This window comes from Actinia tenebrosa, unplaced genomic scaffold (genome assembly GCF_029948245.1).
Source record: "Actinia tenebrosa isolate PJP-AT-01 unplaced genomic scaffold, QUT_ActTen_1.0 PGA_scaffold7__59_contigs__length_16204524, whole genome shotgun sequence".
NCBI lineage: Eukaryota > Metazoa > Cnidaria > Anthozoa > Actiniaria > Actiniidae > Actinia > Actinia tenebrosa.
This window is the reverse complement of record NW_028292584.1, coordinates 12,806,806-12,825,108: the sequence shown is the minus strand read 5'-3', so window position 1 is coordinate 12,825,108 and position 18,303 is coordinate 12,806,806. Positions and strand designations below refer to the sequence as shown.

At 34.8% G+C, this 18,303-nt stretch overlaps 3 protein-coding genes across 4 annotated transcripts in view; 2 read left to right on the top strand and 1 right to left on the bottom strand.

Annotated features, from left to right (window-relative positions):
- Nucleotides 1-7,048: 7,048 nt before the first annotated feature.
- The window catches only part of LOC116302268 (hemicentin-1), a 134,291-nt gene continuing 123,036 nt past the window's right edge, over nucleotides 7,049-18,303 (top strand). Inside the window, exons 1-2 of the mRNA XM_089039809.1 lie at nucleotides 7,049-7,214; nucleotides 7,306-7,680. Of these exons, the coding sequence (XP_088895935.1) occupies nucleotides 7,163-7,214; nucleotides 7,306-7,680 (427 nt within the window). The 5' untranslated portion in view covers nucleotides 7,049-7,162. The remainder of the gene's footprint in view (nucleotides 7,215-7,305; nucleotides 7,681-18,303) is intronic.
- On the top strand, nucleotides 9,228-12,408 carry LOC148905677 (myosin heavy chain kinase D-like). 2 transcript variants are annotated; one of them, XM_089039853.1, is made up of 2 exons: nucleotides 9,228-10,453; nucleotides 12,324-12,398. In XM_089039853.1, exons 1-2 carry the CDS (start codon nucleotides 9,790-9,792, stop codon nucleotides 12,389-12,391), a joined length of 732 nt encoding a protein of 243 aa, XP_088895979.1. In that variant the 5' UTR covers nucleotides 9,228-9,789; the 3' UTR covers nucleotides 12,392-12,398. The 2 variants fall into 2 exon arrangements, with proteins under 2 accessions (XP_088895979.1, XP_088895980.1); XM_089039854.1 differs by having other exon boundaries at nucleotides 9,229-10,432; nucleotides 12,324-12,408.
- On the bottom strand, nucleotides 12,888-15,714 carry LOC148905676 (uncharacterized). Its single transcript, XM_089039842.1, has 4 exons — nucleotides 14,885-15,714; nucleotides 14,393-14,502; nucleotides 13,723-13,892; nucleotides 12,888-13,405 (listed from the first exon to the last, which is right to left on the bottom strand). The coding sequence occupies exons 1-4, from the start codon at nucleotides 15,686-15,688 to the stop codon at nucleotides 13,224-13,226; spliced, it is 1,266 nt and encodes a 421-aa protein (XP_088895968.1). The 5' UTR covers nucleotides 15,689-15,714; the 3' UTR covers nucleotides 12,888-13,223.

The window sequence follows — 18,303 nt, the reverse complement described above, 5'->3', positions numbered from 1 at the left end:
AAAGATGCTGTATCCGCATGGTAGAATCTCTTTGTCATGAATGCAATCCTTGAGCCAAGTTTCAGTAACAAATATTAAGTCCAGTTGTTCAGAGAAAGTAAAATCTTGGAAGTTTTTCAAGTTTGAAGTACTGGCTCCATCCAGAGGGAAGTTTGTTGACACTGAGAAGGCTCTGCGTGCGTTTCCAACTAAAGACTTTCAGTGTTAATCTTGAATTTGAGTTATCGTCTGGTGGCATGTCTTGAGTCTTGACAGTCAGCTCGGCACGAGCACTATGGAACGTTGAACTAGCCTTTGCGCGCGCACTCTATAGATTAACGGTTACTGTAGCTCGAGCTGGTTTGAAACTAAAATCAGTTACAGCGAAAGTAAACAAACGAGAAAATGACAGTTGAACTTGTTTTAAAATAAGAAAAACAAAAACAATGTTCGAAAACAAAAAGAAGAAAAAATAAATAGAGAGAAAATAAATAAATAGAGAGAAAATAAATAAATAGAGAGAAAATAAATAAATAGAGAGAAAATAAATAAATAGAGAGAAAATAAATAAATAAATAAATAAATAAATAAATAAATAAATAAATAAATAAATAAATATTATTTATTACGCTTTATTTTCAACTAACCTTTTCTTTTGTCTTTTGATTGTTTGTTTTTGTTTCCTTGCCTACCTTGCTCTCATTGGTTTCTTTTGTCTTATTCTATCATATATACACTCCTTTCTACCACTTCTTTCTCTTTTACTCCGACGAAGGACTAGCGTCCGAAACGTCAGTAAGTTTTTTCATCTTTTCACGGTGTATAATTTACCTTTTCATCATTACTGTTTCATTAGAAACACCGACGCAGCTCACACTAGTTTTTAGCTAGTTATATCTTTTTATTACTATATACTGCGACCATTTTTATTCTATTTCAGATGCCGAACATCATCAAGGAACTCCGTTCTCCAAGTAATCTCCGTTCTTTCTTGGTCAAGGGAGTTCTTCCCTCTAACAAAGAACCTGGTACTTTTCGCTGTTCTCGTAAACGTTGTTATACTTGTCCTCACATAGTCTCTCACACTTCTGTTGTCGGTCCTAAATCAACTGTTAAAATCACTGACCATTTTGTTTGTACCACTTCTAATGTTGTATATTGTATTAAATGTACCCGCTGTAATCTTTTGTATGTGGGCGAGACTGGCCGCCGTCTTGGTGATCGCATTTGCAATCATCTTTATGATATTCGCAATAACGATCCCACCAAACCAGTTTCCCGCCATTTTAATCTAGCTAACCATTCTCTTTCTGACTTCATTGTTTTCGGTCTTTCTTTGCTTAACGGCAATAATGATTGTCGCAAGACCAAAGAAATGCGGCTTATTCACCTATTGGGCACTCTTAGTCCCAACGGGATTAATGAACGATCAATGAAAGACATCCGAGGTAAATTTCACTAAACTTGATATTGTATTGGATTATCTGTAGTTATCTTTCGTTTTTCTTAAATTAAAAGAGATTCAAAGCCTAAAACTGTTTGCCTTGGAAATTTTTGTCGAAGAAAATCTTCCAAGAACAAAACTAGCCCCTGAGGGTGGTGGTGAGTTGTGTACAAAATTCCTAAGTGGGAGAGTATACTCGCGCAAAAAAAACCAAACAACAACAACAACGGCAATGTACTGCATTTCGATTCGATTTCACTGCATGTTTTTTTATTATGGGAGAAATTATCTTCATCTCGAATAAAAAAGATTGAAGATTTTTACCGCGATCTTATTTTTATTTTTCAGTTTCATCCAAATTGTTCTCCCTGTGACTTCCGTATTGGGAGCTCCGCTTTTAGGCAGTGCCTAAATACATATATTAAGAGAATTTATGGTAGAACAAGAGGGATCTTTAAATTTCCTTTCTCGACTTCCCGTTGCACTGCAAAACCGAATTTCACTTGACCGTTTCGAATAAGTGATTGATTTTCACAAAAAATAAATAAAAAAATAAAATAAATAAAAAAAATAATAATAAAAAAACGAACAAAAAAAAATAAAAAAATAAAAAAAAGAATCAAAATCAACATCAACATCAACATCAACATCAACATCAACATCAACATCAACATCAACATCAACATCAACATCAAATTCCAAGTCAAAATCAAAGTCAAAGTCAAAGTCAAAATTAAAGATTAAAGGAATATCTTGCATTTTTCACACACCCCTGGGAATAGGCCTTTATCCAGCAACATGGCTGACAAAGGCCTGTAGTCCACATCAAAATCTGACGTCGTCCTCTTCCTTCCTGCACGATATCGCAATAGCACTGATGAAAGACTCACCAGTCACTTAAAAAAGGGCTATCTTGTATTTTTGCACACCCCTGGAGGTAGGCCTGTGTCCAGCAACATGGCTTGCTTGATCCAAAGTAAATTTCACTAAACTTGATATAGTGGGTTATCTGTAGTTATCGTTTGGTTTTCAAGTAAAATTAACCAGGAATTCAAAGCGTAAAAACGTCGGCCATGGAAAACTTTGTCGAAGAAATTTTCATAAACAAAACTAGCCCCTGGGGTGGCTGGTGGTGTGTTGCGTACATGTGACAAAATTCATGGGAGAGTAGTAAGTTTGCAAACAAAAACTCGTGCAAAGGAAACGACGTAGTGCATTTTAATTTGATTTTTTCACTTCATGGTTTTAATTTTGGGGGACGTCATCTTCATCTCGAATAAAAATTAAAAAAAAAAAAAAAACTAATTGAGGATTTTTTCCAGATTATATCTTCACATTTTTGTTTTTATCTAAATTGGGCTCTTGTGTCCATTGTGAACCGCCATGATTGGAGTCGGCAAAGGGAGCCCAATTTAGATTAAAGCGAATCGTGATAATAAAATCGGAAAAATAAAATAATCAATATTTAAAAAAAAAATCAATGGAGTAATAGAGTAAAAAAATCAATACATAAGATCAACATCAGATACCATAAAAAATTATATAGGAAAACAAAGGCGCACGCGAAAAAAATGTTCTAGTGCATTTTTTATCTATTTTTTTACTCATTCGCATTACGGAGGACATTATCTTGATCTCGAATTTAAAAAAATATTGATTATTTAATTTGTCCGATTTCATAATCACCATAATCACCGGGTGTTACTTCCGGCGCCTAACATGGCAGCCACATATTCTTTGTCTGTATATACGTTATTGTTTTTTATGGTTTGTCGCTGTTATGTAGTCCCTTTTTCTTATATTGATAATTATAACATTAATCGTCATTTGGATCTTGAAAGAAGTAAATCTCTGCACTTTGGTTTAGTGATTAATTCAGTGGTTTCAAGTTCATCTCCCTGGAATGTTTGTCAGTTAACTTCGTTTCGTCTCAAGTCTGGTTTCTACAAGTCTCGTATTGCCGTTGGAAAAATATCTAAGCATGGTTATACTTCATTATCTATTCCTGGTCATGATCCTCCAACTGATATTACTATTTCTATGGATATTCATCGTAATCCTGGCCCTTCTTCGTTTAACTCTGACCTCAAGACTACGGTTCAACGACTTCATATGGTTCATCACACAAATAATTATCATCGTTCATTGGATATGCCTCGTCTTTCTTTACAACATTTAACATCTACACCTGTGTTATCCCATGTCTTTTATGGCCATAACAGAACATCGGTCCTTAATTACAATAAAGAAATCCTGGATTCCACAGCTGGAAATTCAAATCTTAACCGTCAACTGCCGTTAATAACATACTCAAGAGCAAATCTTTTCGAACTTCGCCGTAATACAAAAGCTCCTTCATCTTGCTGCTCCTCTGCTCTTAAGGAATTAAAGCTTTTTCGATTTCGTGGCAAGCGAGGTGGTCATCGTACAGATCGTTCTACAATTTCATCATCACCTACTTCAACAACAAACATTAAAATTCCTGCATCACTTGAACCTGCTTCAATTTCTACCTCAACTGCAAACTACATGAAATTTTGTCTCTTAAATGCTCGTTCAATAAACAATAAATCTCTTTTAATTAAGGATTATGTTGTTGAAAGAGACATCGATATTCTCGCTATAACTGAAACCTGGCTAAAAAATACTAATTCTGATTTTATTGTGCGTGATATTTGTCCTACTGGTTATTCGTTTTGTCATGTTCCTCGTCAAAATCGTACTGGTGGAGGTGTTGGCATAATGTATAAAAATAGCCTGAAAATCAATCATCATGTAACAATGTCTCACACGTCTTTTGAATTTATGGAAATGCTACTTCATCATCAATCGTCTACTTATCGTATTGTTATTGTTTATCGTCCACCCTCTTCAAATAGCTTGCTATTTAATGATGATTTCACTACTCTCTTGGAACGACTGGTTACATCTTCTGGCAAACTGGTAATTTCTGGAGATTTTAACTTTCACATCAATGACACTAAAGATAATAATGCTAATCGCTTTATGGATTTACTCGATTGTTTTAATCTGACTGTCCTTGATCCTGTTTCACCTACACATAAAAGTAATCACGTTTTGGATCTAATCATTACAAGATCTGATGAAAAATCTGTGACCAACCTTACTGTACACGATCCTGTTTTATCTGATCATTATGCTGTTCATTGTATGTTATCTGTAAACAAGCCTCTACTTCAATCAAAAAGCATTTCTTATCGCAAGCTTCGTGCAATAGATGCTGATTGTCTCCAACAAGATATTATGAACTCTGCACTATATCAATGTCCTGCTACTCAACTATCTGATTTGTGTACTCAATATGACTCTGTTTTATCGTCTATTTTAAATAAACATGCTCCTTTACGTTCTCGATCCATCTCCCTTCGCCCAAGAGCTCCATGGTATACTGACGAAATTCAAATTAATAAAACAAAGCGTCGTAATCTAGAAAGACGTTGGCGACGTTCCAAATTAGAGGTTGACCGTGAATTATACGTTGATCAATGTAATGTTGTTAAAAAACTGATTTTTGATGCAAAAATGAATTTTTATTCTAATTTGATTACTGATGCTGGTTCTAACAGTAATGATCTATTCCGTTCTATTGATCGATTGCTACACCGTATACCTGAGAAAAAACTACCAACCTCAACTTCATCCACAGATCTAGCTAACAATTTTGTTTACTTCTTTAAAAACAAAATCGTTAACATCAGAAATGGCTTCGTTCCTACGTCACATCTTTCAAATGATTTCTCTTATCTGGATTCACCTAAACTGGATTGTAAAATTGATTCATTTTCGCCTATCTCTATTGATGAATTATCAGCCATTGCGAAAAAGATGTCATCTAAATCCTGTAGTCTTGATCCTTTTCCTGCAAGTCTCCTACTTGGACATTTTGGTGCATTACTGCCTACTATATGTGAAATCGTTAACCTGTCACTTCAAACTGGTGTTGTTCCATCTTCTCTTAAAGTTGCTGTTTTAAAACCGTTACTGAAAAAACCATCTCTTGATCATGAAATTTTTGGAAATTATCGCCCTATCTCTAATTTAAAGAATATCTCCAAGATTATTGGAAAAGTTGTTTCCCTTCAGCTAAATGATTATCTGTCTCTGAACAATCTCCATGAACCATTGCAGTCTGCATACAAAACATTTCATAGCTGTGAAACTGCTCTTCTTCGAGTACAAAATGATATCCTCCACTCCATTGACAATCGTTCTTGTGTTGCCATGCTACTCTTGGACCTATCTGCTGCATTTGACACAGTTGATCATCAAATTCTTCTAGATCGTCTCCATACAAAATTTGGCATTTCTGGCATAGCTCTTCAATGGTTTAAGTCCTACCTCACTGATCGCTTTCAATTTGTTTCCATTGATGATTTTTCTTCTGAAGCCCTTCAACTTGATTGTGGCGTACCTCAAGGTTCTGTACTTGGTCCTTTGTTGTATCTCCTTTATACTTCTCCAGTAGCTGATATCCTCCGAATACACAGAATGTCTTTCCACCTTTATGCTGATGACACTCAATTATATATTCCTTTCTCCTGTAATGATGATTTGTCCCTTAATGATTCCATGAATCTGATTGAAAACTGTCTATCTGATATTGATGCTTGGATGACTACAAATAAATTGAAACTAAATAAAGGCAAAACTGAATTCCTGTTATTTTCTTCAAAGCACAGCCCACAGTTAACTCTTCCTTCTCTTCAATTTGGTTCTGATGTGATAATGCCCTCAATGCATGCTCGGAACATTGGTGTCATATTTGATACGCATCTTACTTTGGTTCGTCATGTGAATAATATTTGCAAGTCTTCTTTTTATCATCTCAGAAACATTGCTAAAATAAGAAAATACATCTCTTTGAAAACAACTGAAACTCTCGTCCACGCGTTCATATCCTCCAAACTCGACAACTGTAACTCTCTGCTCTTTGGCTTACCAAACAAACTCTTAGATAAACTACAATCTGTACAGAATGCTGCTGCCAGAATAATCACTCTTTCCCATAAACATGACCACATTACACCTATCCTCGTTAATCTGCATTGGCTACCAATTGAATCTAGAATCAAATATAAAATCCTATTACTTACTTTTAAAGCTCTTCATGGCCAATCTCCTATCTATATCCGGGAACTCATTTCAGTGTATAAACCGAACCGTAATCTTCGTTCTGCATCACAAGTTCTTCTATCAGCACATTCTTATAATCTTAAATCTTATGGTCATCGCTCCTTCTCTGTGGCTGCTCCTGAACTCTGGAACTCACTTCCAATATCTCTCCGAAATGCATCAAGTCTTGCCTCATTCAAAACTGAACTTAAAACTTATCTCTTCAAATTAGCATATTCTTTGTAAATTATTTTATTTTGTCGTTGTCTTTGTCGTTTGTTTACTAGCGCTTAGAACAGATTTGTATTTGCGCTTTATAAATAAATATTATTATTATTATTATTATTATTATTATTCACTTTAATCTAAATTGGGCTCCCTGTGGAGTCGGCCGAGAGGACCCCGAGGACAAGGCTGTGTCTAATCACGTGACAAAGGAGCTCATAAACGTACTGGAACAAGTCCTGGAACAACTCAACAACAAAGGACCCGCTGCAAAGCTAACTAAGTACGGCGATACTTTTAGAGGAGTGGGTGTTTATGCTGAAAAAAAGTCCGAACTAAAAGATAAATTACGGAAATCTAATTTAATGCCACTTATCAGAAATGGAATCACTGGTAATAGTTTTCTTTTCTACGCTGCTCTTCCATTCTTCAGGTAAGGGAATAAGGTTTATTGGAGCAATAATATGACTAAACGATAACAAACAACACGTTACGGATCAAGATCACATTTGGTTGTTTTCTAGATGCTGGAACGTTCACTTGGCTACATTCGGATGATACAGTGAATGTTGTGGAAGGTGACACGGCAAAGCTCAACTGGAGTGTTCGTATCGGTGATGGTAATACATGGACAGCAGTCAAGATCACAAGGAGCCTTATAAATGTTGCTGGTCCAGGAGACGTAGACCTGATAAGAAGAAAGCCGTCTGGTGTAAAGATACTGCTGTCTGAACGAGGTGCTGACATGGACTTAGATGTTCAAGCGAATTTGAATGTTCTTAATATTACTTTCTCGCTTCGTAATCTATCAAGGAAAACTGACGAGATGTATTACAGAATAACTGTGTTCGACGATGACCCGGACAGTAATGCGAGAAATACAAAACTGAATGTGGATGGTAAGTCTAGAGGATACTATGAAATTGAAGCTTGTATCTTACTTATACGCACATAATTTGAATAAATATGCTCGGTTTTAAATTTACGAAAGAGCATTCCTATTGTCTGAGTATTCTTGAATTTTTATTATGAAATGCTTCTTGCTAGGTTTTATTCGGCGATGTTGTGCTATATCTAAGTCTTATCTTCCGGGTACGAATGAAGATACTAATAGAGATCTATGTTATTTAACGAGTAACAGGAAAAAAATTACTAATATATTATATATACGGTTCAGAATACCATCGACAGAAATTTCGTTCAATTTACGAGAAAAATTAAATTTGTTAAGTTACAATCCTCCAATCGTGAAAGACCTAGCTTCTTTCGAAAAGGGCAAACTATTAAATATCACTTTAGTATGTTGTACGATACGATTGCACCAAACATTTCCATTTTCGTTTACAATAAGCAAGTTTTTGCATTATATATGTATGAATTTGGAATTCCAAAAGTATAGTTTAAGGGAGGTATATTAGACCGAAAGAAAAGGGCCATGGATTGGGATCTATTTCCTAGTTTATAAATACAATGGTTTGAGTGGCAATGCTCATACCTTGAAATATCCTATACTGGCACTTATATTTTCTAGACGTAGGCATTCTGAAGCCTTCAGGCGAGTGCTTGTGTTTATGTGAAGAAGAAAGAAAGTTACAAGTGGTGTATTCCATGGTATGACATGCGGAATCATTGTATAAGTTCTATTTTTCCCCACATGAAATTGAAAACAGAGCAATACAAAATTTCCTTTCTTTGGTAACTTGAATTTATTGCCGACCTAGCTAGGTATAAACACTGCATATTAGACTGCCACAGCTATAAAATCTATGAAAATCATAACCCTATTTGGTAATGATGTTGTTAGGCCCTTGCTAAACGAGGAAACATGTTTCCAGAAACATGTTTACCGAGCGCATGTTTCCTCAATGTTTCCGAGTTTAGCCACGTTATGGTGGCCTAGGGCTGCCATAGTAATTTTGTAAATAAACAATTGATTTTTTGAAAAACTATGCTTTTTTCTTTTCTTTCTTTCTTTCTCTTTCTCTTTTTGCAAGTTTTCCGTTTTTTGTTGATTTTTTTTTTGGAAAACTGTGCTTTTTTTCGTTTCTTTCTTTCTTTAATTTCTTTCTTTTTTTTTTTTAATTTCAGTTTTTCCAATTTTCTTTTTTTTAAATGCTCTTTTTTTCTATCTTTTTTTTTTTCTTTTCTTTTCTTTTCTTTATTTCTTAATTTGGTGAGAACTCTTAAGCTTTCTTTCATTTTTCTTTCTCTTCACTATTTTTTTTTCCCTTTTATTTTGATTTCTTTCCTTTTTAATGGTAGGTTATTTTTTTCGTTGTAAATTAAACTAAAAACAAACAAACAAAAAAAAAAGAAAAAAAAAACAAACAAATAATAATTTTAAAAAAACAACAACAAAAAAACACGCCATTGGCCTAGAGCTGCCATAGACCAGAATGCAATTCGGTATAGATTATGCATCCCAGCGTACTTTGCAAGCACGAGGCGAGAGATTGTTGTCTGGTTGTCTTGTAAACATGGCTGAGAAGGATTGGAACAAATTCAAGGATAAAATGAAAAGCAAGAAAGCTCAGAAGATTAAAGAAAAGCCAATTAAGGGGAAGGAAAAAACAAATGAGCTAGTAATACAGCGTCTGAGCGCAACAGTTGCTGGTAAGGCCCAGAAGTACTCCCGGATTGGTCCTCGTGAGTTTGTAGCTTTCGATCAGGACGGTGACGAATTTACTATCGAAGGTATCAAGAAAGCGTGCGAAAGGCACTTTGCCCCGATTTTAACATCTAAAATGACCTGCGATATTCTTGCAGGCGAGCAAGGGCCATCTTGTTCAACTGTAGCTCAAATACCTAACACAAAGTTGATCCATGTGTGATTCATTGCTGGTACATCTGAGGTACATGCTTACCAGGACATTGAGGACAGTAGCTCATCTGAACCTGAAGAAGTCGGTCCTGATCCATGTAAAAGAACGCAAAGGAAATCGAAAAGTGAACCTTCCCCAACTAAAAAAAAGGTAACTGAGTATCCTAGGAGTTTGTCTGTCGTAGACATGATGAAGCTTGGTAGACTCGTAAAGAAACAAAGAACAAGCCTGATTTCACTCCACGCATTTAACATCTCTGACATGTCGTGGACCAAAGAACCAATGCCTGTTGAATTCACCATTGAAGAACAGCCACTGGGAACTGGGGGTTTTAGGAAGGCCATGAAAGCATCTACGACACATTCCAAGTATTCCAGCAAACTGTGGGTCGTAAAAATATACTTGCCGAAAGCACTGGACGACTTAAGATTGTTGAATCAACCTGTGGATTGTCACACTAAAAAGGTAGTGCAAATGCATAGTTTGGCAAGGAACTTTGCAGTTTCTCTGGCAAACAAAGTCAAGGGCTCTAAAGAATTTGGCCAGCCTATCCAGTATACGGAGATATATTATGGGACAATTGACGAAGAAGAAACTGTAAATGTCACAGTAGAGGAATTTGTCCCGGGAGAATTTATTAAGTTTATCACCAACAATGGAGAGATTGTTGTAGATAAAGACAGTGAGTTTTGTAAGAAAGCACAGTGTCTTGCACACTATTCGTATGAAAAATCTGAAAAGTCAATGATGGTTCTTGATATTCAAGGCAGTGGTAATGTGATGTATGATCCTGAAATAGCTACGTCAACATCAAAAGGTGATGATGATGGTGAGTTGCTCTTTTGTGCAGGTAATTTATCAGATGCTGCTATTACCAACTTTATTGCTGAGCACAAGTGTAATGAGTATTGCTTTTTAGCTGGGCTGCAAGAGCTCACAAATGTTGACCCATGAGATAGATACTTTTTTTAGCACTCAAGAACTTCGTTTGTCTTAAGTTGACAACTGAAACAGTTCAAGCAAATAATATAAGTTTATTTAAGTCACTGGCAATGCGTGGCATCCAGAATATGAAGACCCCGAACCATCTGAAAAGACTTTGAACTTATTTAATTCTGTTGTACATTTTAATTTTATTTACTTGTCGATTATTTATTACTTATTAATTATTTTACATCTCCCAGCATTAGCTCTGCTATTTGGGAGTATAAGTTCCAAGATCCAACACTTTTGTGAAATAAGCGTGAGGCAAAGGAGATTTTCAGACTAAGAGGTATTATACTGCTCATTTACAGTGCAGCTTATTCTAATCAAAGCCACCCAAACAAATGTACCACAATGTTTTCAATATTGTGAAAGTACACATGATTATATTAAAGCAGAAAATGAGAAAGTCATAATTGGATAATATATTTGTAATAAAAAGTAATTGTTTTGGTGGCCTTATTTGATGTAGATGCATAGCAGAGCATGCATCATACATCCATGAATCAATTCCTAATAGCAAAATTTTACATTCTTAACTAAATTGGCTAACAACAAAGAAGAATTGTCACTGCTCGCACAAAGACAGCTAATTAAGTCACAATTGTATCTTGCACTTTTTCACTCCACTATAAGTGTCAAGTTTTATTTCGTGGATAAATTTCATGCACTCTTACAGCAGTGCCTCTCTTTCTGTACTAGAGCATGGTAAATACAAGACATGGCTTTGCTCCATCTAAATCCATGCAGTGTAGCTACCTCACAAGCTCATTAACATATCCATTCATGGAATACTGAATTTATTATTCCATTTCAATCTTTTTAAATGTTTTACTATTGTTCTGTCATTTTCATTTATTATTCATGCATCCTTATGACTATTTAAAGGTACAAAAATGAATAGAATAGACAAAAATGACATGAGGTGAGCAAAGTTATATTATCAAGATTTTGAAGTTCAAACTCATTTTTTTATATTTTCTCCAACAATCAAATGCTTTTTAGATATTATATCAAATATGCATTTTGTGTTATGAGCTTTCAGAAAAGGTATATGTTATTAGAAATTTATAGCAGATTGAATGCACTATATGGCATTAAAGTAACAAGCCTGTTTATGTCAGGGGATATTCTTAAAATAAATTGAAACATAGTTTGAGATCCAGAGAAATATACAGGTGATATAAGATAAAAACAGGAAAAATACAATATAGTGCATTTTGGAGTATTGGCTTTATATATGATATACTGTGTGTATGCACAGTAATATTAGGATTTACAGTGCAGCTACTATAATTTGGGCCACTTCAATTAGTCTCATTAAGCAATCATATTCTTGCAACTTTTAACTCAACAGTGGCCACCCGCACTTTAGGTTTACTAGAATAAAAGTACCACTTCACAAAGCCAAAGTAAACCATGATCACACAGTCGGTTAAAAAATCTCCTAGGAGGTTTGAACTTACAATGATTTAGAAAAAGAGCACATTGAGCACATTGATAGAAGACCTTGGAGACATGATAATGTGATTCATCATTTTCCATAGAATGGTTCACCAGTCAAGAACAGAGCATTTTGTTGAGGCTGCAAGCTACAAATTTGCATATCCTTAGAAATCACCTTGAAGTCTTGATTGAGTGCCTTGTATTTGGCCAGTGAACTAATGTATGGAAAATGGTGATTTGGCAACTGCTGTTATCAGTTTTATCACTGTCTGGTTTTTCTGCATCTACAGTACCTTGTCAGTCTTGTTGGATTCATCTTGTTCAAGTGATCCTGGTTATAGTAGCAGCACAAGGTTGAAGAAGGCAAAATGTAACTGTTTTAGAAATAATTGTTATCTTGATATTAACAGATTTCTTGTTGATGAAGATATGTTTATATTCATTTGTTGCAGTTATTGAATAATAAAAGATTAAAAAATTAAATTTTTGATTTAAAGCTTGAAGGATCGTAGTTCAAAATACATTATACAAGTGCAATGATGATGTACTGAACTTTTTAGATTAATAAATGCAGAATACATATCAACTGTTGCCTAGTCTAGTCTTGAGTGAAATACAGTGTAGGACATTTTATTTGACTATACAACTACCAGAATGTCCTACGATTTTTATTTGAACTTGCAAAATTAATTTCCATTTGGTGTACAGCAGAGCTGAGCAGTTGCACCGAATAGTAAACTACTAACTATTTACAGGGTTGTCCAGGGTTTTGTTTATGAACCATTATTGTACATTATAATTTTTTGTGATCCAATGATTTGCAAAATAAATCCTCATGAGTTGTGATTCACTCATCCTTTGGAAAGCTAAATAAAAGTAATTGTCAAATTTTCATAAATCTGTGAGTTATTCTTGCTATTCTACCAATTAGTTAGCCCTTGAAATTTTAAAATATTTTGAAAAAGATAATTTGTCAGCCTTGAGAAATTGCTGGCTAATGTCGTAATGATCGACAGCATGACAAACAAGGTAAAGTACCGTTGAATAGTTTTAAATAGTTTTTTGAAATACCTTTTCATTATTTTCTTTTTTCCTAATTCGGGAAATATAAGTTTAATTTTGGCCTTGGTGATTCATGCCATATAACCCCCTTCCCCCTGAACACCCCTGTATTTAGATGCTTTAACAAATCAAACTACATTATCCTTGAGATATCGAAATGCATGGGCAATGTCAGAGACATCAATTTCTAGTGGGTCTATTATTTGTTCACACTTAACCCTTAAACCTGGTGGCAAATAGTCGTCGTTATCAGTCAACACATCTGAAAGATCAGCAACCTCTTCCAGTTGTTGCTCAGTAACTTTCAATCCTTGAAATGACAAAGAACATTGATTTCATTATCTTAACTGTAAATTTGTTGGTATATTCCTAGCACACAAATGTTTCTCATTTTGGTCATAAATAACCATAATAATAATCATCATCATTAATGACAATAACAAAAATAATTTAAAAGATCATGTTTATAAGATCTTTTTACAATATGTATGACTTGTCTCAAAAATAATACTCTTGTGAGCAACCTCCAACTCTAATAAACAAAAATGTCTAAAAATTGGGCAAGTAAGTTGAGAGAATTCATATGATAACTGCATCATATTTGACTGAATTATAAATTTATCATACCACATTCTTGAAGCCCATACTTTTCTGGAAAGTCATGAATGTGATTTGGTACTCCATCTGGAAGGTAAGTGGTTTTTTGACCACGGATCCTGTGACTGTTCCAAACTGTATCAACAAATGTGTTGATTTCCTTTTGCATTATGGGTATCATAAGATAAGCAAGGAGATGCCTTAAACAAAACAAGTAGGTTATTCAACACACAAGCCAAAAAGTCCAAAATTATATTCCTATTATATATTTTTACTAAAGTGAACAGTTTATTACTTGGGTATAACTTTTAAGATGCATTAATACTTATTTATTTTTCAACCTTCTGAACAATTTCTTTGTTGCAATTCTTCAGAAGAAAATATGCCATATTTTCATTTTTTATATCAAGCTTATTATTATATTTCAACCACAATCTAGGTATGTGATACTTCATCTTTCCTAATAAATTATAATTAGTGAGTGGCTTAGAAGTTATATTGCACTAAATAAATGAAAATCGCAAAGAGTTTACCAGGGTTGACAACATTATTTTACAAAAATTATTATCGTGAGAACAGCATGATTTGAGGTGCTATAAATTCTGGAATTTTTTTTGTAATGAAATGTTTCTGGGATGACTATTATTAAAGTTTGAACACATTCACTGTATGCTTAAATATTGTGGTAGGCAAGAAATACCTGTGACTTTCATTATTTGGGTCATAATGCCCATGATCTTTCAACTGCTTCAAAGGGAATTTAAAGAACATCTCCAGCCTTTCATGGAGTTCCCTCCACCACCTTTCAATCTGTAACAAGATGTTAAAACTTTGAAAACAAAGGAATAACTATCAAACAAATTAAAGCTGAGATAGACAGCATAAACCTAAGTTTCATTATAATTATGAATCCTAGGTGTATGTTGTCTATCTCCAATAGGCCCTTTGCAGCACGTTGGAATGCAGCTGAATTTGGAGGGCAAGACAAAGGAATCTCAACCAAACCTATTGTTTGATTGGCAATTATTGGAAATATCATTGCAAAAGCAGGTCTAATGAAGTGGCTGAGAGCATGCATGGATTGATGAAAACAGAAAGATTTTACTTTGTGTGATATGGTGTCATATTACTGTTTGTTTGTTATAAGTGTGGAAATTTATACCTGTAATTGAGTTTTGATTATAGTTTTTACCTGGTTCGAGGTTGAAGGCCCATAAATGACAGTTTCAACTGGATCCATATCACCATGATTCTGTCTTAGAAATGCATGCATTGTTGCAAGCACCCCAGTTTCGGTGCCTTTATCCAGTCTCAGCCTGCTTGCAATTGTTCTTGTTTTAAACAAGTACTCAAGGTAAAAGCGACCTATAAGCTGTGGATCACTGTTAGTGATCCACACTTTAACCCACAATACTTTTCTGCTGCATGTATCGATACAGCCGTACACAGCAATAGGGAATGTCCAATTTTGGTATCCCATGAGTTTGTCATGGCCATCGAGGGAGTGCACATGGTTGGGCCCTGGCGACGTAAAATGGCCTTTTGCTTTCTTCTTCTTGAACTGAGGAGCTCTTCTCTCCAAAGCATCAGAGTCTACATCATACATAACGGCATATACAATATCCCTTGGTACCTTCAAGCCATAAACTTGTCTGATTTTTTTCTGTAGTGCTCGATATCCTAGTAATTTCCCTGGCCCTTGCATTTCGTTTTTAACTGCACTTTGGATCTCGTCTATGGTTACCGTGCGATCAGTATAACTGATTTCAAAGTGATTAAGCCTTCTGTCAAGTGTCCTTATGCTCCAAGCATACTCGCCAAAATCCCTCAAAACATAATCTAGGATCTCCTCGCGATGCAAGCCCTCTTCGACGTAACGTTTCAATGCTTCTTTCAGAAGTTCATCTTCTTTCCACTGATCATTTTTGATCCTTACCGCCGCCATGTTTACACTTTCGTTTTTCGCGCTAAAAGGATAATCCTTGTCGAATTGCATTCTGGTCTATGGCAGCTCTAGGCCAATGGCGTGTTTTTTTGTTGTTGTTTTTTTAAAATTATTATTTGTTTGTTTTTTTTGTTTGTTTTTTTTGTTTGTTTGTTTTTAGTTTAATTTACAACGAAAAAAATAACCTACCATTAAAAAGGAAAGAAATCAAAATAAAAGGGAAAAAAAAATAGTGAAGAGAAAGAAAAATGAAAGAAAGCTTAAGAGTTCTCACCAAATTAAGAAATAAAGAAAAGAAAAGAAAAGGAAAAAAAAAAGATAGAAAAAAAGAGCATTTAAAAAAAAGAAAATTGGAAAAACTGAAATTAAAAAAAAAAAAAGAAAGAAATTAAAGAAAGAAAGAAACGAAAAAAAGCACAGTTTTCCAAAAAAAAAAATCAACAAAAAACGGAAAACTTGCAAAAAGAGAAAAAGAAAGAAAGAAAGAAAACAAAAAAGCATAGTTTTTCAAAAAATCAATTGTTTATTTACAAAATTACTATGGCAGCCCTAGGCCACCACGTGAAACATTGCTGCGTGCAACAAATTTTGCTTCCAAGATGCAAAAATTTTTTTTGCTGAGTGGCAGAAACTTTTCATGTTTCCAAGACGCATGTGAACATCATTTCCTGATGTTTCCTGACAGTTTTGCTGCCTTAGGAAACATTTAGGAAAACATGTTACTTTCTGGAAACATGCCTCCTCGTTTAGCCAGGGCGAAAGTCATGTTATACATAATATGTATAACATGACTTATGGTATCATTACCAATAGGGTTATGATTTTAATAGATTTTATAGCTGTGGAAGTTTCATATGCAGTGTTTATACCTAGCTAGGTTGACAATAAATTCAAGTTTCCAAAGAAAGGAAATTTTGTATTGCGCTGTTTTCTATCATACCATTTTCAGAAATATTATCACATTTGCATCTTTTGTGATATTCAATTATCATTAACATCCTTAGTAGGCTAACTTTAGAAATACAATTTATAATAAGTGATTTATGGCACGTGGAATGGTTCAAAATTGTCATTTCGATGTAATTGAATATTTGTTTGTCAATTGCGTTACTTCGCTTGAATGTGTACACTTATCAGTTCATCGTATTACACAAGCACGTTCCATATGTTTTTTTTTGTCAATCAATGCTTATGAAAATAGTCCATTGCGAAAACTTCGGTCGATTTACAATAGCTCTCTAAATCACCAAAACTCAGTCAATTACAAAAACTCTGTCAATCACAAAAACTCGGTCAATTCAGCAAAAATCTGTCAATTACAAAAACTCGGTCAATTCAGCAAAAAAACTCTGTCAATTACAAAAACTCGGTCAATTACAAAAACTCGGTCAATTCAGCAAAAATCTGTCAATTACGAAAACTCGGTCAATTCAGCAAAAAACTCTGTCAATTACAAAAACGCGGTCAATTACGTAACAATAAGCACGTGTCATATGTCTTCTGTTAATATATCATCACGCGTAAAACTCTGTCGATTCAACAAAAAAAGCTTTGTCGATTCAGCAAAAAACTCGGTCAATTACAAAAACTGTCGATTACAAAAACTCGGTCAATTCAGCAAAAAACTCGGTCAATTACGTAACAATATTAAGCACGTGTCATATATCTTTTGTCAATCATCGTGCGTAAAACTCTGTCGATTCAGCAAAAAAACTTTGTCGATTCAGCAAAACGTTTTCGATTAAGTAACACAGGTAAGCACAAGATATGTCTCTTTTTATATCAATAGTAGCCATATTCCATTGTTTTTTTGGTCTTAGTTTTACTGTTAGTCACTAAATACACGGCCGGCCAAGTAAAAGTAAGAGTTAGTTAGCGAGAACGGAGGCATTTAGCTATATACAGACCGGGGATATTTGTATCAAGCATGAACAATACATTCTAAGATCCCGCTTCTGCCTACTACACAAGGCTTTGCAACTTAACCATAGTTTATGACTCAACTATTAATTATCTTCGCAAGTTTCACGAGAAGGTAGACTGAGCTGAGCACTGCTAATAATCGCATGGGGAGCTTTGAAAGATGCTGGCTTTTCAGGCTTTAACTTAGAAAATGATCAATATATACTTTCAAAGAAACAACGTTCTTGAATCAACCTCAATCAATTTGTCGATTATGAGCAGTACTCAGCTCACAAGCCTTGTGTAGTGGGCAGAAGGGTCTTAGAGTGTATTGTTCCTGCTTGATACATATATCCCTGGTCTGTATATAGCTAAATGCCTCCGTTCTCGCTAACTAACTCTTACTTTTACTTGGCCGGCCGAGTATTTAGTGACTAACAGTCAAACTAAGACCAAAAAGACAATGGAATATGGTATTTCATATAGTATTTCTGACGTCGACTGAGAGGAGCTTTGGATGCTACGTGTGATGATTGACAAAAGAAAGACATATCTTGTGCTTACCTGTGTTACGTAATCGACAAAGTTTTGCTGAATCGACAAAGTTTTTTTGCTGAATCGACGAGTTTTACGCGTGATGATTGACAAAAGACATATGACACGTGCTAATGTTACGTAATTGACCGAGTTTTTGTAATCGACAGAGTTTTTTGCTGAATTGACCGAGTTTTTGTAATTGACCGAGTTTTTGCTGAATTGGCCGA

What these genes read in the sequence shown, in the direction of transcription:
- LOC148905677 (XM_089039853.1), top strand. Translation starts at nt 9,790, where the DNA reads ATGATGAAGCTTGGTAGACTCGTAAAGAAACAAAGAACAAGCCTGATT. An exon ending in TGAGTTGCTCTTTTGTGCAG is followed by an intron (nt 10,454 to 12,323) that starts GTAATTTATCAG and finishes CTGCATCTACAG; the next exon opens with TACCTTGTCAGTCTTGTTGG.
- LOC148905676 (XM_089039842.1), bottom strand. Translation starts at nt 15,688, where the DNA reads ATGCAATTCGACAAGGATTATCCTTTTAGCGCGAAAAACGAAAGTGTA. An exon ending in GGCCTTCAACCTCGAACCAG is followed by an intron (nt 14,503 to 14,884) that starts GTAAAAACTATA and finishes ATCTTGTTACAG; the next exon opens with ATTGAAAGGTGGTGGAGGGA. An exon ending in CCAAATAATGAAAGTCACAG is followed by an intron (nt 13,893 to 14,392) that starts GTATTTCTTGCC and finishes GTTTTGTTTAAG; the next exon opens with GCATCTCCTTGCTTATCTTA.